At 35.8% G+C, this 14,865-nt stretch overlaps 2 protein-coding genes across 2 annotated transcripts; one reads left to right on the top strand and one right to left on the bottom strand.

Annotated features, from left to right (window-relative positions):
- Nucleotides 1–247: 247 nt before the first annotated feature.
- LOC105972602 (putative oxidoreductase At4g09670) lies at nt 248–3,677 on the bottom strand. Its single transcript, XM_012997567.2, has 2 exons — nt 3,084–3,677; nt 248–1,203 (listed from the first exon to the last, which is right to left on the bottom strand). Exons 1-2 carry the CDS (start codon nt 3,513–3,515, stop codon nt 580–582), a joined length of 1,056 nt encoding a protein of 351 aa, XP_012853021.2. The 5' UTR covers nt 3,516–3,677; the 3' UTR covers nt 248–579.
- Nucleotides 3,678–7,666: 3,989 nt separating this feature from the next.
- LOC148771483 (uncharacterized) lies at nt 7,667–8,337 on the top strand. The gene is made up of 2 exons (XM_088816005.1): nt 7,667–8,032; nt 8,137–8,337. The coding sequence occupies exons 1-2, from the start codon at nt 7,667–7,669 to the stop codon at nt 8,335–8,337; spliced, it is 567 nt and encodes a 188-aa protein (XP_088672131.1).
- The last annotated feature ends 6,528 nt before the right edge of the window (nt 8,338–14,865 follow it).

The raw sequence follows: 14,865 nt of genomic DNA, 5'->3' as shown, positions 1-14,865 counted from the left end.
TCTTTTACCAGTTGTTTATAAATTGAAACGAGACAAAATAAATTATAGCAGTCAAATCATGTTTAAAGAATTTGAAAAAATAAATTGACATTTGTTTATTTTTTAATGAAGACAATTTTTACTGTAGCAGAACATATCATTTCTGAATAAGAAAGAAGCTTTAGAAGTTGTTTTGAATTTTTTTTTTTAAATAACCTTAACAAACACGAATTTGTTTTCGGAAAATAATTAGAGTGAGACGAAAATGTAACCAAACATTACTGATATTTCTCATATAACCACACTTCACATCTTATAACAAATATTCATCTTCAATATATAATCAATATTATCCATCCCATGTCGAGAAGTAAACGACGTTCCTATATATAGCGGTTCAATATATATGTAATTACGATAAATTAAGTAGTGGGACTCCGATTATTTCTATGCTATACCCAGTGAAGATCACACTGAGTTATTTTTTACCGTTGATCTACACACACTAATATGGGTGTGTGTGTGTTTGTCTGTATATGAATGGTAAAAATCTACTCAGTGTATTTCATCCGGTGTAGCATAGAATAGACCGTGTGACTACTAATAAACAACCTCAACAGGCTGAAAGCCCTTCTCCATCGACACCTTAACAGCATCGACAACAAGTTGAGTTTTTCGACTGATAATAGCCCAAAACTTCTCAATTTCTTCGGAGCCGTTTTCTTTTACCTTTCTCACTAAAGACGAAAACTCCTCCACCATTAGAGCTTCTTGCGGAACATCAGTCCTCACAAGGTGCTCGATCGGAGCAGGCTCGATCCCAATCGACAGCTCAGCAAATTTCGTGTTCGCGTTCGCATAAAACGCGCCCACATTTTCTTGAAACGGTATCACAAAATCGTGGACGCGCAAATACCCGTTTTCTCCGAGGAGACTAATCTCCATAGTCAAATTGCTGAGGAAAGAGCAGTAGAAAGTCGCGATTTGACCGTCGTGGAAAATTAGAGAAGCGCCACACGATAGGTTTACGCCCGCTTCGTTGAACTCGGCACTGCTTAAAGCAGTTACGGTTTTGGGGAGGGTATAATCGGCTGCCCATAAAATAGCTCGGATACAGTACCAGCCCGTGTCGCCTAAGGCGCCTAGTGCATCGAGATCCGGCTTTATGCGCACGTCGTTTTTGAGAAAATCGGGGCCGCTGTTATACGAGAAAATGCTGTGTACCTGTCGATAAATTATGAGAAATGGATGTGTTCAAATTGCTCAATCAAGCATGAGAAATTAATTAGTGACACAATTTAATTAATTGGCTTATTATATGTAGCATAAGGAAGGACTGTATATAAGATCAAAATCAAAAGCTCAGGTCAATTATATATATATGAAATAGTTATGTCTATATATTCAAAGATATATTCCTTTTCCAGCTTAGTACTTTTTTGGGGAAAATATAGTTTTCGCCCCTCGAATTTGAATTGATTTCACATTTGGGTCCCTCATGTTTATAGAAAACACATTTGGTCAATCGTGTTTCAAAAATTCAACAATGTTAGTCATTTCCGTCAATTTTCCATTAGCACTAACGGAATCAAACATGTGTCTATCACTGCCTTAACTGACGGACTAATGGTAAATTGACGAAATGACCTCCTAAAGTGTTAAATAATTGAAATATGAGAGATCAAATGTATTTTTTGTGGGGATCTAATGTGTAATTGAAGCAAACTTGAGGGATAAAAACTATAATATTCCCTACCTTTTTTTTCTCTTTCTTTTTTTTTTCCAAGAAAACCAAGCCAACCATATAGGTGCAATTGAAGGAAAATTATAATTTGTGTCCATCAAGTTTGCATCAATTTTACATTTGATCCCCATATTAAAAAAGAACATATTTGGTCCTGATGTTTCCAAAATTTAACATTTTTAGTCATTTCCGCCAATTTTCTGTTAGTACTAACGGAATCATGTGTGTGCACATCACTGCTTTCAATGATGGGCTAACGCTAAATTGACGGAAAAGACCAAAAGTGTTAAAGTATTCAAATATGCGGGACCAAATGTGTTTTTTGTGAAATTGAGAGACCAAATGTAAAATCAATGCAAACTTGAGAGATGAAAACTATATTTTCCCTTTGTAATTGATAAATACCAAATGGATTCGATCTTGTGTCAATTGACACCACACCCTCTTACTAGAGCATTATTGCATATTTATAAAATCAATTATATAGTTGGATCCAATTCCTAAATACATAATTCTTGAATAAGTTAAGATAATCTATATGATTAAAAGCACTTTTTTTTTTGTCGTTCAAAAAAGTTTTTTGGACTAATTAAACAAACACCAATAAATACCTAATTATTTTCACACTCTTAACTTAGGTCTATTTATATTTGTATTAGGGAAAATTACAATTTTTACCCCTCAATTTATAACTTATTACACATTTGGTCCCCTATGTTCCCAAAAAACACATTTGGTCCCTCACATTTCACTAATTTAATGCTTTTGGTCATTTCGTCAATTAAACGTCAGTATGTCAGTTAAGTCTTTGATGGACACACGGCTGATTATGTTAGTTTTAACGGAAAATTGACATAAGTAACTAAGAGCAACTCCAATGGGGTTATCAAATAGAGTATTCAAACATTTAACTCTCATTTACATACTTAAAAATAGAAATCTTTAACTCCAATGGAGTTATCAAATGAGGTTTCCATTTTGATAATTCACCTTTTGGGTTATAAAAATACTTGCTGGAAATTGAGTTATAAAAAATTGTAACCTTCTAAACATCCAATCAGAAGTTGACACGTGGCAATTACAAATAAAACCACCCATAAACTTCCAGTTGATAATTAATTTGATAACCATGGTTGGAGTAGATGAGTTTTAAATTAATATTAAAATAATTCTTAAATATCAAATGAGTATTTGATAACTCAATTTTAATATCTAGCATTGGAGTTGCTCTAAAAATGTTGAATTTTTTAAACACGGACCAAATGTGTTTTTTGCGAACATAAGGGACTAAATATGAAATTGGTGCAAACTTGAGGGACAAAAACTGTATTTTTCCCATTTGTATTAAATCGTAGCATACCGCTTTCAGTTGGCCAAAACGCTGCGAATCGGAGAGAAAAGCCTTCATCTCAGCCGTACGTGGGTGGTGCATCCACATGGTAGCATCCAGCTCGCCAACGTTCAGCGCCACCGGCTTCTCCAGCAGCAAGTGCTTCTTCTTCCGCGCCGCCGAAACCGCCCACCGGAGGTGGAGGCTCGTCGGCAGCGGCACGTAAACGGCGTCCACCTCCGGATCCTCCAGAACGGCGTCGTACGATCCGTACGCCCTGGCCGATTCCGGGAAGCCGTTGTCCCTGGCGAAGGCGGCGGCTTTCTCGCGGGATCGGCTTCCGACGGCGACTATGGTGGAATTGGGGGAGAGGAGAATCGCCCGCGACACCTTCCGCGCTATGTTCGCGCAGCCGATTATTCCGAAGCGCACGGGTGGCGACGGCGGAGATTCGGCGGCCATTGGTTTTTGTGAGGAGAGAGAGAGAATTGGATGAATTTGATGGAAGATAATATACAAAGTGTGTGTGGTTAAGTGATTTGTAGTATTGCTCCGTCCAGAAAACGACAAAAGCTGTAGCTAACTAGGCCAATCATTTGATGCCACCGTGGCACTGCCGTCTCGAAACATGTGTTATTATTCAAATTGCAGGTTAGCCTATTTTCTGGATATCCTTTACTTATTTTTTTATCGTTAATATAGTATTTTTGTCGATACAATGATTGGGTCGACTAGGGGTGCAAGTTGGAACAACTTTTTTCATTCAAACTTCCGAAATTCCGATTTCGAATTTTTCCGATTTTTTTTGGATTGGAATTGGAATTATATAAAATAAATATGGAATTTCCGATTTTCGATCCAATTTAATTCCAACATTAATTCCGAAAAATTCCAAAAAAAATTTCGAAAAATACACCTATAAATAATATATATTATATAATTCTTATTTTCTAAAAAATACACCTATAAGGTTTATTTTAGGATTTTTACATAATGAATTTTTGTTAGAAGTTTTATTGGATATTATGTTGTGTTTATTTATATTTATTTTTTTGAACTGAAATTTAGTAGTTATTAGTTTTACTTCTATCGAAATGTATGTTCTTATTTTTGAAAAATTATGAACATTTTAGAAATTTTCGGCTAAGTTTTGAAATTTTAAAGCTTATGTGATTTCCGATTTTTTTCCGAAATTACGAAATTTCCAGGGCTTTTGGAATTGGAATGAATTTTTAGATTCCAAAATCTTTGGAATTGGAATTGGAATTGATTTTGTACTTCCGATTTTTTTTGGAAATTTTCCGAAAAGGTTAATTCCGATCCGATCCATCCGACTTTCAGCCCTAGGGTCGACTATCAAAAATTAGTTCAATGGACTGTAAAATAAACTAGGGTGCAATTTGATCCATTAAATATGTTTTGAGGGTGCAAAGTATCGTAAATTATTTTTAGAGGTGTAAAGTGGCAAAATAGTACATTTTAAGGGTGCACAGTGAAATCAAACCAATATAATTGTGTTTCTTTTTTCCTTTTTATTTTTTCTTTCCATAACGTGATACTCAAACCTATTTGTACATATTAATACCTATTATTATATTTTAACATATTTTTTCCATTTCTTTTTAAAATTAAGACCAGAAAGTACAAAAATAAACTAGGGTGCAATTTGATCCATTAAATATGTTTTGAGGGTGTAAAGTATCGTAAATTATTTTTAGAGCTGTAAAGTGGCAAAATAGTACATTTTAAGGGTGCAACGTGAAATCAAACCTATATAATTGTGTTTCTTTTTTCCTTTTTATTTTTTCTTTCCATAATGTGATACTCAAACCTATTTGTACATATTAATACCTATTATTATATTTTAACATATTTTTCCCATTTCTTTTTAAAATTAAGACCACAAAGTACAATAATACATTTAGGGCCTCTTTGGTTAGGGGTATTAGAAGGGATGGGATGTGTTGTACCATTGTGTACAATGTTTGGTTCACTTGATGAAACCATTCTCGATTGATGGGCCCACCCATTTAATCCCCATTTGAATTATTGTTAGTCAAGCCAAAATTGACTTGACTAATTATGAGGTATTGAATCCTATTTAATTGCCCGTGTGAAATATCGAAAATATCCTTAGAAAATACATCAATTACAAAATTAATAGGTATAAATAGTACAATCTTCATCTTCTTCTCTCTTCCACCGTGCCCTAGTTTTATCCCGGTAAAACCTTATGCCTTTCGATTTTATTACAATCTTCATTTTTTGTCTTCCTTTTGGTGCTAAACCCTTGTATTTTCACAAATTCAAGATTATCGCCGGCCTTGGAACTACAGTGAAAGGTTGACCAGTCGAGTTCTGCAAATTGTTACTGGTAGAAGGTACATATCTAATTTTCTTACGTTTTTCGCTCTCCATACGGTTGAATCAATCTGTATAAATCTGATTGACCGATTGGTGTAGGGTTTCGGTATTGGGTTCACAGGAGGCACCAGATTTGCAGAATGCTAAAAAAACAAGGTAAATATGAGCACTTCACACTCTTCTCCTTGTACTGTTTTTTTTTTTTTAAACTGATTCCTTCAGTTTCATTCATAATAGAAGGAACTATTTGGTTGACAAACACCATCGCATTTGGTTTTAGGTAATTGCTTTTAAGCTGTTCGCGACCACTTTTACACTCTTAAAATCTGCAGGTAAGCCACTTTTGACCCAAATTGTTTTCGTGCGTTTTATAGATTTTTTGGTGTATATGCTTATGCGAGCATTATAAATTTGGGTGAAAACTGTTCTGCCAGTGGTATGCTGGGAAAACCTAAATGAACATGTTGCTTGGTTTCCTTTTATATTTCACTTAATTATGATTTCATTTACAAGGATGAAGTGATGAACTTTTCTGTTATTTTCAAATAATATGAGCAAAGTATTCATTTAAAGTTTTGTTTACAGTTGGATTATGGGTTTCACTTATAGTCCGAAATCAAATGTCGAGTGTCTTTTTTACGGTTTTCAGGATTATAGTTGGATTATGGGTTTCATTTTGCTTAACAAATTGATTTTGTAGTATAATATGCCAGTGAACATAGTTTATAATTGAATATTACGGCATTCTAAAATTGGTTGCTTGCACAATTTAATAGACACCCAGGCTCTACACCATATACAATTTGATTGATGGCTAATGTACACCGAAAATTGAAATGTGAGTATTGATGTTAATGTAGGAGATAGGTTGGTCTGCGATGGATCTTTCAAAACAAGAAGAAGATGTAGTTGTTCTACACCAACTCATGTTTAATCTGAGGCTGTTTTTTTTTGTGTCTATACATATATTTGGTCAAAAAAATCGTCGTTGTTTGTCTCGCTGTAACAATAACAGCAGGACTTATAGTTTGATATCCCGCACCCCTTCACACCTCGACTATTTGCGTTCAATAGTTGGTTTAAACGATGTAACATGTCGTGACAACCTTAGAATGAACATACAAACCTTTTACCGACTGTGTTACATTTTAGAAAATGTCGCAAATAGAAATGTCTCTATACCCGAACAAGTTGCAATGTTTCTTCAAATTTTAGCCCACCACACGAAAAATGTTGTTGTTCGAAGTCATTTTAACAGATCCGGGTATACTGTAAGCAAGCACTTTAACCGTGTCCTTGTAGCTTTGCTTAAGTTACACGAAATGTTATTAATCACACCGAAACCTGTCGACGAAGGCTGTGAAAATGAGCGTTTTTCACACTTCAAGGTAACCTAATACCAACCAAAGAATCTGAGTATTATGATACGCAACCGTAAAAAGTTTAAATAATGACCTTATTATGGTATCTTATTTGCTAGGGCTGTTTTGGTGCACTAGATGGGACATACATAGGGTGTCGCGTTCCTTATCTTGATAAGCCGAGGTATAGGAATCGCAAGGGTAATGTGTCGATCAATGTGCTAGCTGTTTGTGATGATAACATGAACTTTATATACTTACTTACTGGGTGGGGAGGGTCTGCAGCCGATAGTAGAATACTTCGAGATGCGGTTACTCGAGATAATAGTCTACGAGTCCCCACGGGTAAGTATTAGTTTGTAGAGTACCAAATTACGTCATTTACAGTTAACTTCGTTATTACCTAGGACGTGTGAAAGTCAATTACAACTGTAGTAAATCCTTCACCTTTACATGTAATTACTACTTGGTTGATAATGGTTATACGAACGGAGAAGGTTTTTTGGCACCGTACAGAGGTTGTAGATACTACCTCGATGCTTATGCGCACGGTCCAACCGCACCTAGAAATTTTAGAGAATATTTTAATATGAAACACGCCAAGGCAAGAAACATAATCGAGCGGGCGTTTGGTCTTTTGAAGTCACGATGGGCCATATTACGCAGCCCGGCATATTACCCTATCAAGGTACAGAACCGGATCGTAATGGCCTGTTGTCTGCTGCATAATTTTATACGAACCACCAACGACTTCGATCCGGAGGAAGAAACTTTAGACGATTTTTTCCGGAAAAACCCAAACATTATTAGTGGAGAAGATTACATTAATATGAATTAATGTTTTTATCAGTACAATCGGTTGCTTAATTTGCATATAATTCAGGTAATATGGATAGTAATGCTGCCCCGAAAAAATGTACTACTAGCAAAAACCACGTGTCCAACAGCAGGCGTTGTTGGACAGTTCTTGAAGAGCAAACCTTAATTTTGGGGCTCAAAGATATTGTGTCGAGAGGTTGGAAGTGTGAAAATGGGTTTAAGACCGGTTTTTTGGGAACCCTTGAACAATTTATGGTTCAGAAATTTCCGGGGACCGATCTTAAGGCATCACCTCACATACATTCCAAGATACACGTGTTGAAAAAACACTACGGAGCACTAAGCACCATGTTGTCAAGATCGGGATTTGGTTGGAATGACTCTAACAACACAATAGACGTCGTTGACGACCAGGTGTGGCAGGATTACATCAAGGTAACCCTTCTCCTCATTAGTTGAAAAATCTTATCACTATTATCTCATAATAACAATTGTATACAATTCATAATGGTCAATTTGTATTACGTGTATGAACATAGACGGATGCGAGCACCCGTTCAATGCGTTACAAATCGTGGCCGTTTTATAAGGATTGGGCGCAAATATTTGGCAAAGATCGTGCAACCGGTGAACATGCCGAAGCATTTACTGAAGCAATTAACGATCTGGTGTCCAACTCCAACAAAGGAAAAGAACACGTGCCAAACGATGACGAGGAAGTTCCGCTGACAGATCCTTGAAATGCTGACAATTACTCTCAATATATGTCTTTCAGTCGAATCGACGAGGCGACTTATGCGAAGAGTAAATCAAAGTCTAAAAAACGGTCACGTAGTGATCCCATCGAAACTGGCTACGCCGAGATGGCCTAAAAATTCTTTGAGAAAATGGAGGTCCAAATGGCTGAATTGGTGAGCCGTATGGGGTTCGAGAAAGATGTCTCAGCAGCAAAGAAACGAGTATTGGATGCCCTAGAAAACGTGTCGAATCTTACTTTCGAGGAGAGGCTCAAAGCAACTTCCCGAATATGCGATAATGCCAAAGATTTAGATATATTCTTCTGCCTTAGTGATGAGCACAAATCCAACATGGTGCAGTTGATTCTAGATGGACGGTACTAATAAACGTGCCCAAATTTTAATATATATGTTAAATCATCCCGCTCCTTTATGACTGAGATTGTTGAATTATCTTTATTTGGTTTTTGTTTTGTAATCTAATATTGATAGATCGAAAACTAATTTGACAACGATGTTTATTAAATTTTATATAATATAATTGTGTTGTCTAACCACAGTTGCAACAATAGTATCAATTGTATACTACTCGTTCCTTGGAATTTGCCTTTTCTTAAACGTAATAAAACCACAGTTTCAATCTTAAAATATCCAAATGTAGCAACAAAAACAATACAGGGGTCTGTCATTAACAAAAGCCAAATTTTCCAGTTACAAACTGAGTAAACAAAAAAAAAACAACAACAAATACGTAATTTGTAGCCTTCCACAAGGACTACTCCAAACCCCGAACCATATTACTTGAAGACAGTCCCTAAGTTACGTACAACAAAACACAATTAAACATAAAACTAAAACACATACAAATACACAAGACATACTGGAGTTTGTTTGTGCGCAATATATATATATATAATTTTTTTTTTACCGGCCAAACCTGTAATCACCTTATTTGTTTGCTGGGGTTAAGAACTTTATCGGAGACGGCTTGTTAGAGGCTGTTGAGCTCTTTGGAATTCCGAACGGGTTGAATTTCCTTATGTTCCCTGATTTTGATCGTAATATAGAGGTTCCATGAATCTCGCGTGAGTTTGCGGTGCTCAACTCAGTGTCTCTTGAGCCATCTGAGTCAGAAACGTAGTTGAGGTAACCGAGCATATCAAAGTCAACGTTATCCGAAGAGTCAGACGAAATGTTTATGACAGAATGCTGTTCGTTAGGGTGCATGTTAGCAAACTCTAGCTCGGCGACTGCCTCGAAAGCATGTGCGTTAATTCCTAACTGGTCAACTTCATCGTCACGACCCGGAAAACTGGAGCATTCGCCACCTTTAGTGTCGGCTAAGTTGTCATCAGATAGCAATACAACCACTTCTTCTGCCACGTTGGGGTCTTGTACGGGGTCGGGCCCGAATATACACTTCAATTCATTATACTTAAGCTCTTCGGAATCGCGGTAAAAATATGCGAAGTTACTCGTCTGAATATTTTGAAATCAAGAACCATGTAGATGTTAGAAACGGGTTAAAGCACAAACTTCGGACTCTAAATTATTTTGTAATTAAATATTCATAAAATTGAAAATTAAATGTTTATAACGGTCATGTTAACCTTCAAAATACGATCCCACGCTTCTTTAGTTGTTGAAATGATATTAGTCGTTGGATTGTAACGAACACCGTCTTGAGCCAGGATCCAATGGAAGGTATAAAACTTTTTTTCGAAGCATAATCACTTTCTTAGTTAGATGCTTGTAAGAGAAGAATTTGTTGAACTTACTTTGAAGAGCCTCTTGGCAGCCAAACAAGGCTAGCGTATTTTTTCCTTCACGTTCAAAGCACCCCCGATATGATTCCACAGCTAGAAGATCGATGAAATAATCCTCGACCTTCTCACTCCATTCCAGCTCGTACATGAAATCTTCGCGCCTAAAGATTGATTTCTTCTTTGGTGCCATGAAATGCGGGTGTATTTTGCAACTACTGGGATTTTTTTTTTTAATTCACCACAATTGATTGGTTGCTATTTAACTTACATTTTCAGAAACCCTAACCGATGAAAGTATTGAAACCGTAATTAATGAAAGTTGGTGTTGGTTATACTTCACGTACAAGTAATTGCTGAAAAGAATGTTGAAGTTGACAACGGGTACATTCAATCTGACAACTCAAAAAGAATATCAACTTCATTTAATTAAATTTCTAAAAATCTGAATAAAGCAATATCGGCTACAATGTTTGAATGATATTTGTTCATACAGGCAATCGAAATATATCTAGTTGTTGAGGATTCATTTAATGGAAAAATCCACACCTCAATCAATCAACATTAATACAAGTGAGGGTATAAGATGACCAATGCTTCAATTGGTATGGGTAGAAAATAAGACTTTTCAGTACAAATTTAATAGCTTGAGTGCAATAGCCGTTCAAGACATTAAATGTGACTTAATTTGGTTTGGTGGAGTTAATGATGCTGATACTTTTCATATTCCAGCCCTAATGAATGCCTCCAGCCATTAATTCGATGGTAGTGGTTGTAAATTAAATATTTATGACCTATTTGCTTCATAATTTCGAAACAAATGAAAAAGAAATAAAAAAAAACTAAAAACCAGCGTCTCCAAAGAATTCAGAAGAAACGAAAAGGTTGTAGTTGGTGTAATTTGTAAAGTAAGTCAGATCTGAATATGTAAGCATTTGTATAATACGTTGAATTTAATTTTATTCGTTTCGATCTTTGTCTTTTCTGTTGATAGCATGCCGAGGCCCCGTACGAGGAATCAACGAAGCTTGTACGAAATCGACCCTCAATTGTGGCCGTTAGAGTACGACGAATGTCTCATGGATGTCGCGGCTTCGTATGCACAAGACATTGAAACTTTGAATGATTTCGAGGTGTATGACGAATGCCTCTTCGTATGCTACATCGTCCTGACCTTTCAGTTCTCGAACAACTTCGACGACGTTCAAACTAACCGTAGGATGGATTGGCTTAGGAATGGTTACTTTCGATTTAAGGAGTACATTGCAAAGCCAGGTGTGACGTTTAATGTGCAAACAAGAAAGGTGACAGTTGACAGGAGTTTTTGGCCAGTCACTCAAAAGGTAATATGTACTGTTTTTGTTGACATTTGAATTACATTAATTATTTGTGGGGGTTATTTTATGTGATAATATTCTGCATGAATGATTTCATAACCGTGGGATGAAACACTATATTCACATTAATCTCAGCTATACTATCGTCCTTATTAAAAATGTCAGTTGTTAATTCTTAGTCATATCGGTGCAGAGTTCATTTTGTTGTGATAGTTTTCGTTTTGTATTAGGATTTATAAACCTTCGGCATTACAAGACTGATTGTGCTCATAATGTTTATTTTTTTATTATTACGATATTTTAAATGGAAGTAATTATATGTCTATTAATTAGATGTTATTTATTTAAGTTTTTTTTGTAATTGTGGGATGTGTAGGAGACGGTGGAGGAAAGGACATTTAGGATCAACGGGTTTCCGTTGTTTGAAGACTGTCATTTCGTGTTTGATGTGAAACACGCGCCCGCCGTCGACTTTCGAGGAGTTGAGGGCTATGATCCGGACTACCCGGTTGTCATCCACAATGACGAGGATGACGAACAGGCCGCTGTTGCCGTTCAAGCTAATCGACCTCCAAATGTGCCCATAGTTGTCGATCCACACTATGCAATGTACTTGGATGACCTCTATAATCACATTCGAAATGAACGTGGTAACAACGCTGCAAACAACAACAATGGAAACGAGCACGGTGGGAACGAAGCCGCTGAACCAGCCGTTAGTTTCAGTGACAATATGGAAACATCCGACAACTCCGAAAGTCTTTGAACACTTCTGCTATTAATGACCTTAAATGCAGCTTTGGTGATGTATTTTTTGTGCTGTTGTGTTTCACTATGGGATGTTTTGTTATGTATTAAGACTTCGTATTATTTGCTATGTTTTTTTGGATTTCGAATTATGTACTATGTTTTTTATTACTTCGTGCTAATTTGTTTCTAATTACAGTTGTTGTTCAGTTGTAAGAGACTTAGGTTCCAAATTTTCAAAAAAACTTGCACATGGTTATTTGTTAGTAAGGGAATAAATTTCCAAATCCCTTTTAAGCTGATTATTGTTCTATATATGCTTATGTATGTATAAATTAGGGTCAAATATGAAATATGATAAGCATTATGTATACCAAAGTAAAAAAAATATAGGATCTGTCTCATACATATTACTATGAAATTCAAGTAATATAAAATCAATCTTAATGACTAGTTGTAACAGGCTTATATTCACCATCTCTTGTTTTGCCACATTTTAAGTCTCCATTCATATTAACCTCTCAATTTTATGCATCAGTAGCAAGCAAAGACTAGTATATAAGATTCAAAAGTTACAACAACAAAATATCATTTACAAAACTTGAACAATGGCCAACATCATTACAATAGAAACAGTTCTAATAACTGATGTACATTACAAATTACACAAATCACAACCGTGTATATAATACAATGGCAACAGCAGTAAAAGAGACTACAACGAATCCAAAACGTGCGATAGAAAAATGGAATCGCTTTGTCTTACCATTACTTAGCTCCAATTGAGTTTCCAAATATGCTATTCTCTCTTGCAGTACAGGAATTTGCAATGGTATCTGGGCTTTTAGTGCATTTATTTTGTTGATCAAACCCGGAATGATACGTTTGGATCGTTCACACATTGCCGGATCATACCAGTAAAAGACTTGACAACCATTCACCTAAATCATTAAAGATGTATATTAAAAACCAAAAAAAATGTAAAACAACCTTTCAAAAACTATGCAACTGTGAATGCCCAAATAGTACTACGAGCAATTAAAAACGGGGTCAAAATAATTTTACGAGTACTTTGAGCAGCTCGACATATGTAAACGAGGCCTTACTAGGGCAATTAAACATTACAAAACACCTCGAACACCAGTTTGTAACTAGTAACCACTGGCTCAAACATTTTACAACTTATCCAATCCATAAATTCTATTACCACAGGGAAAAATGAAAGGAGCGCAATGTCGAAACAATGCGACAATAACTCAGCAAATCAATGGATAGCCTGGTTAGTGTCTTGGTTAATTTAAAATCAAGACCCAAATCGAAAAAAAATATGAACAAAAACTAATAACGAAAAAAATAAAAATAAAAAAATAAAAGGGGTTCTGGATGCACACCCGCTCTACGCAAGAAAGGAAACGACGATCTGGATTGGCAGAAGTCCAAGAAGTTTGTAAGCGGAGCTCATTTCCGCAATCACAAACATCGTGTTGCACATCGTATGAACGAAAATCCTCACCGCCTTTGTTACGCGAATTCTTTCGAGAATTGACGCTGTTGTAGCTCATTACGATATATGAACATACACCAGCTTACAATAATTGTGATCCTGCGGAAAAAAAAAAAATAGAAATAAAAGGAGCAAATTTCAGCAGAACTTAGGGTTTCTTCCGTAGAAGATTGTACCCAAATGAACAAAGAAGAGGGAGAATGATTGGATGGAGAGAGAATGTATTATAATTAATAAATGTATGAAAAGGGGCAAACCAGTAATTTACTTAACAAATTCATAGAAATGTGATATCACCCAAACAAAACATTATATTATTATTGCAGGTATTATTAGTTTCTCCCCTATAACTCCAACCAAATAATGGATTACTCACTGTGAAACAACAATTTAGTCCCAGTGTACCATATTCCATCCATAGCTATCTATCCAAACCTCCCAACCAAAGAGGCCCTTACTGCACTATAACTATTAACTTATACAAAAAAATCATAAATTTATTTTCAATATTTTCATCAGTTGAAAATGCAAGAGTTGATATGTTGTTACGTCTTATCTTTTTGAAGTGAATTCACCCACTACAAAACACACCTTTCTTTTCCTCTATTTTAAATCAAAATAGAAGAGTTGAGTAAATCAAAAACCCAGAGGAGGTTCGGGGCCAAGAGAAAAGATTCACGAGCAATGGTGATATGAATAGTCAACTGAAATAGTTAACTATCAATGGTAACGAATACGGCCGGTACGAATTTTGAATAATATGCATCCCTACCGGCCTCGTATCATAACCGCTTACAATTTTTTATATAATGTTATTAGTTTATAAACTTTATATATTATAAAAATACTATTTTTAAGAGATTTTTTAAATAATGAAATTATAAATATATAAAATAAAAACTAAAAAAAATTACGGGTATCTGGCAAGGTGAGTACCAATAGATTTTAAGCGAGATAGGGACGGGTATAGAAAAATTACGCTGGAAACGGCTATGGGTCCAAATCCCGGCCCGTACTGCCCATGGCCATCCATATTGATGAGATTGTGTTTTAATATTTGCACCAAAAGGTGAAATCCCTCGCCTCCAGGGCTCCCATCCCTTGCCTCGACAAATATTTGATGAGATTGTGTTTCAATATTTCTTAAGACATCAGTATGCTTAGCTAATACTTTTTCCAT

The sequence above is a fragment of the Erythranthe guttata genome, chromosome 3, assembly GCF_056151865.1.
Source record: "Erythranthe guttata isolate IM_541 chromosome 3, IM_541, whole genome shotgun sequence".
NCBI classification, from domain to species: Eukaryota; Viridiplantae; Streptophyta; class Magnoliopsida; order Lamiales; family Phrymaceae; genus Erythranthe; species Erythranthe guttata.
This window is presented reverse-complemented; position numbering and strand designations above follow the sequence as displayed.

Coding starts and splice junctions, on each gene's coding strand:
- LOC105972602 (XM_012997567.2), bottom strand. CDS start 3,515: ATGGCCGCCGAATCTCCGCCGTCGCCACCCGTGCGCTTCGGAATAATC. Junction 1,204..3,083: donor GTTTTGGCCAACTGAAAGCG/GTATGCTACGAT, acceptor ATTTATCGACAG/GTACACAGCATTTTCTCGTA.
- LOC148771483 (XM_088816005.1), top strand. CDS start 7,667: ATGGATAGTAATGCTGCCCCGAAAAAATGTACTACTAGCAAAAACCAC. Junction 8,033..8,136: donor TGTGGCAGGATTACATCAAG/GTAACCCTTCTC, acceptor GTATGAACATAG/ACGGATGCGAGCACCCGTTC.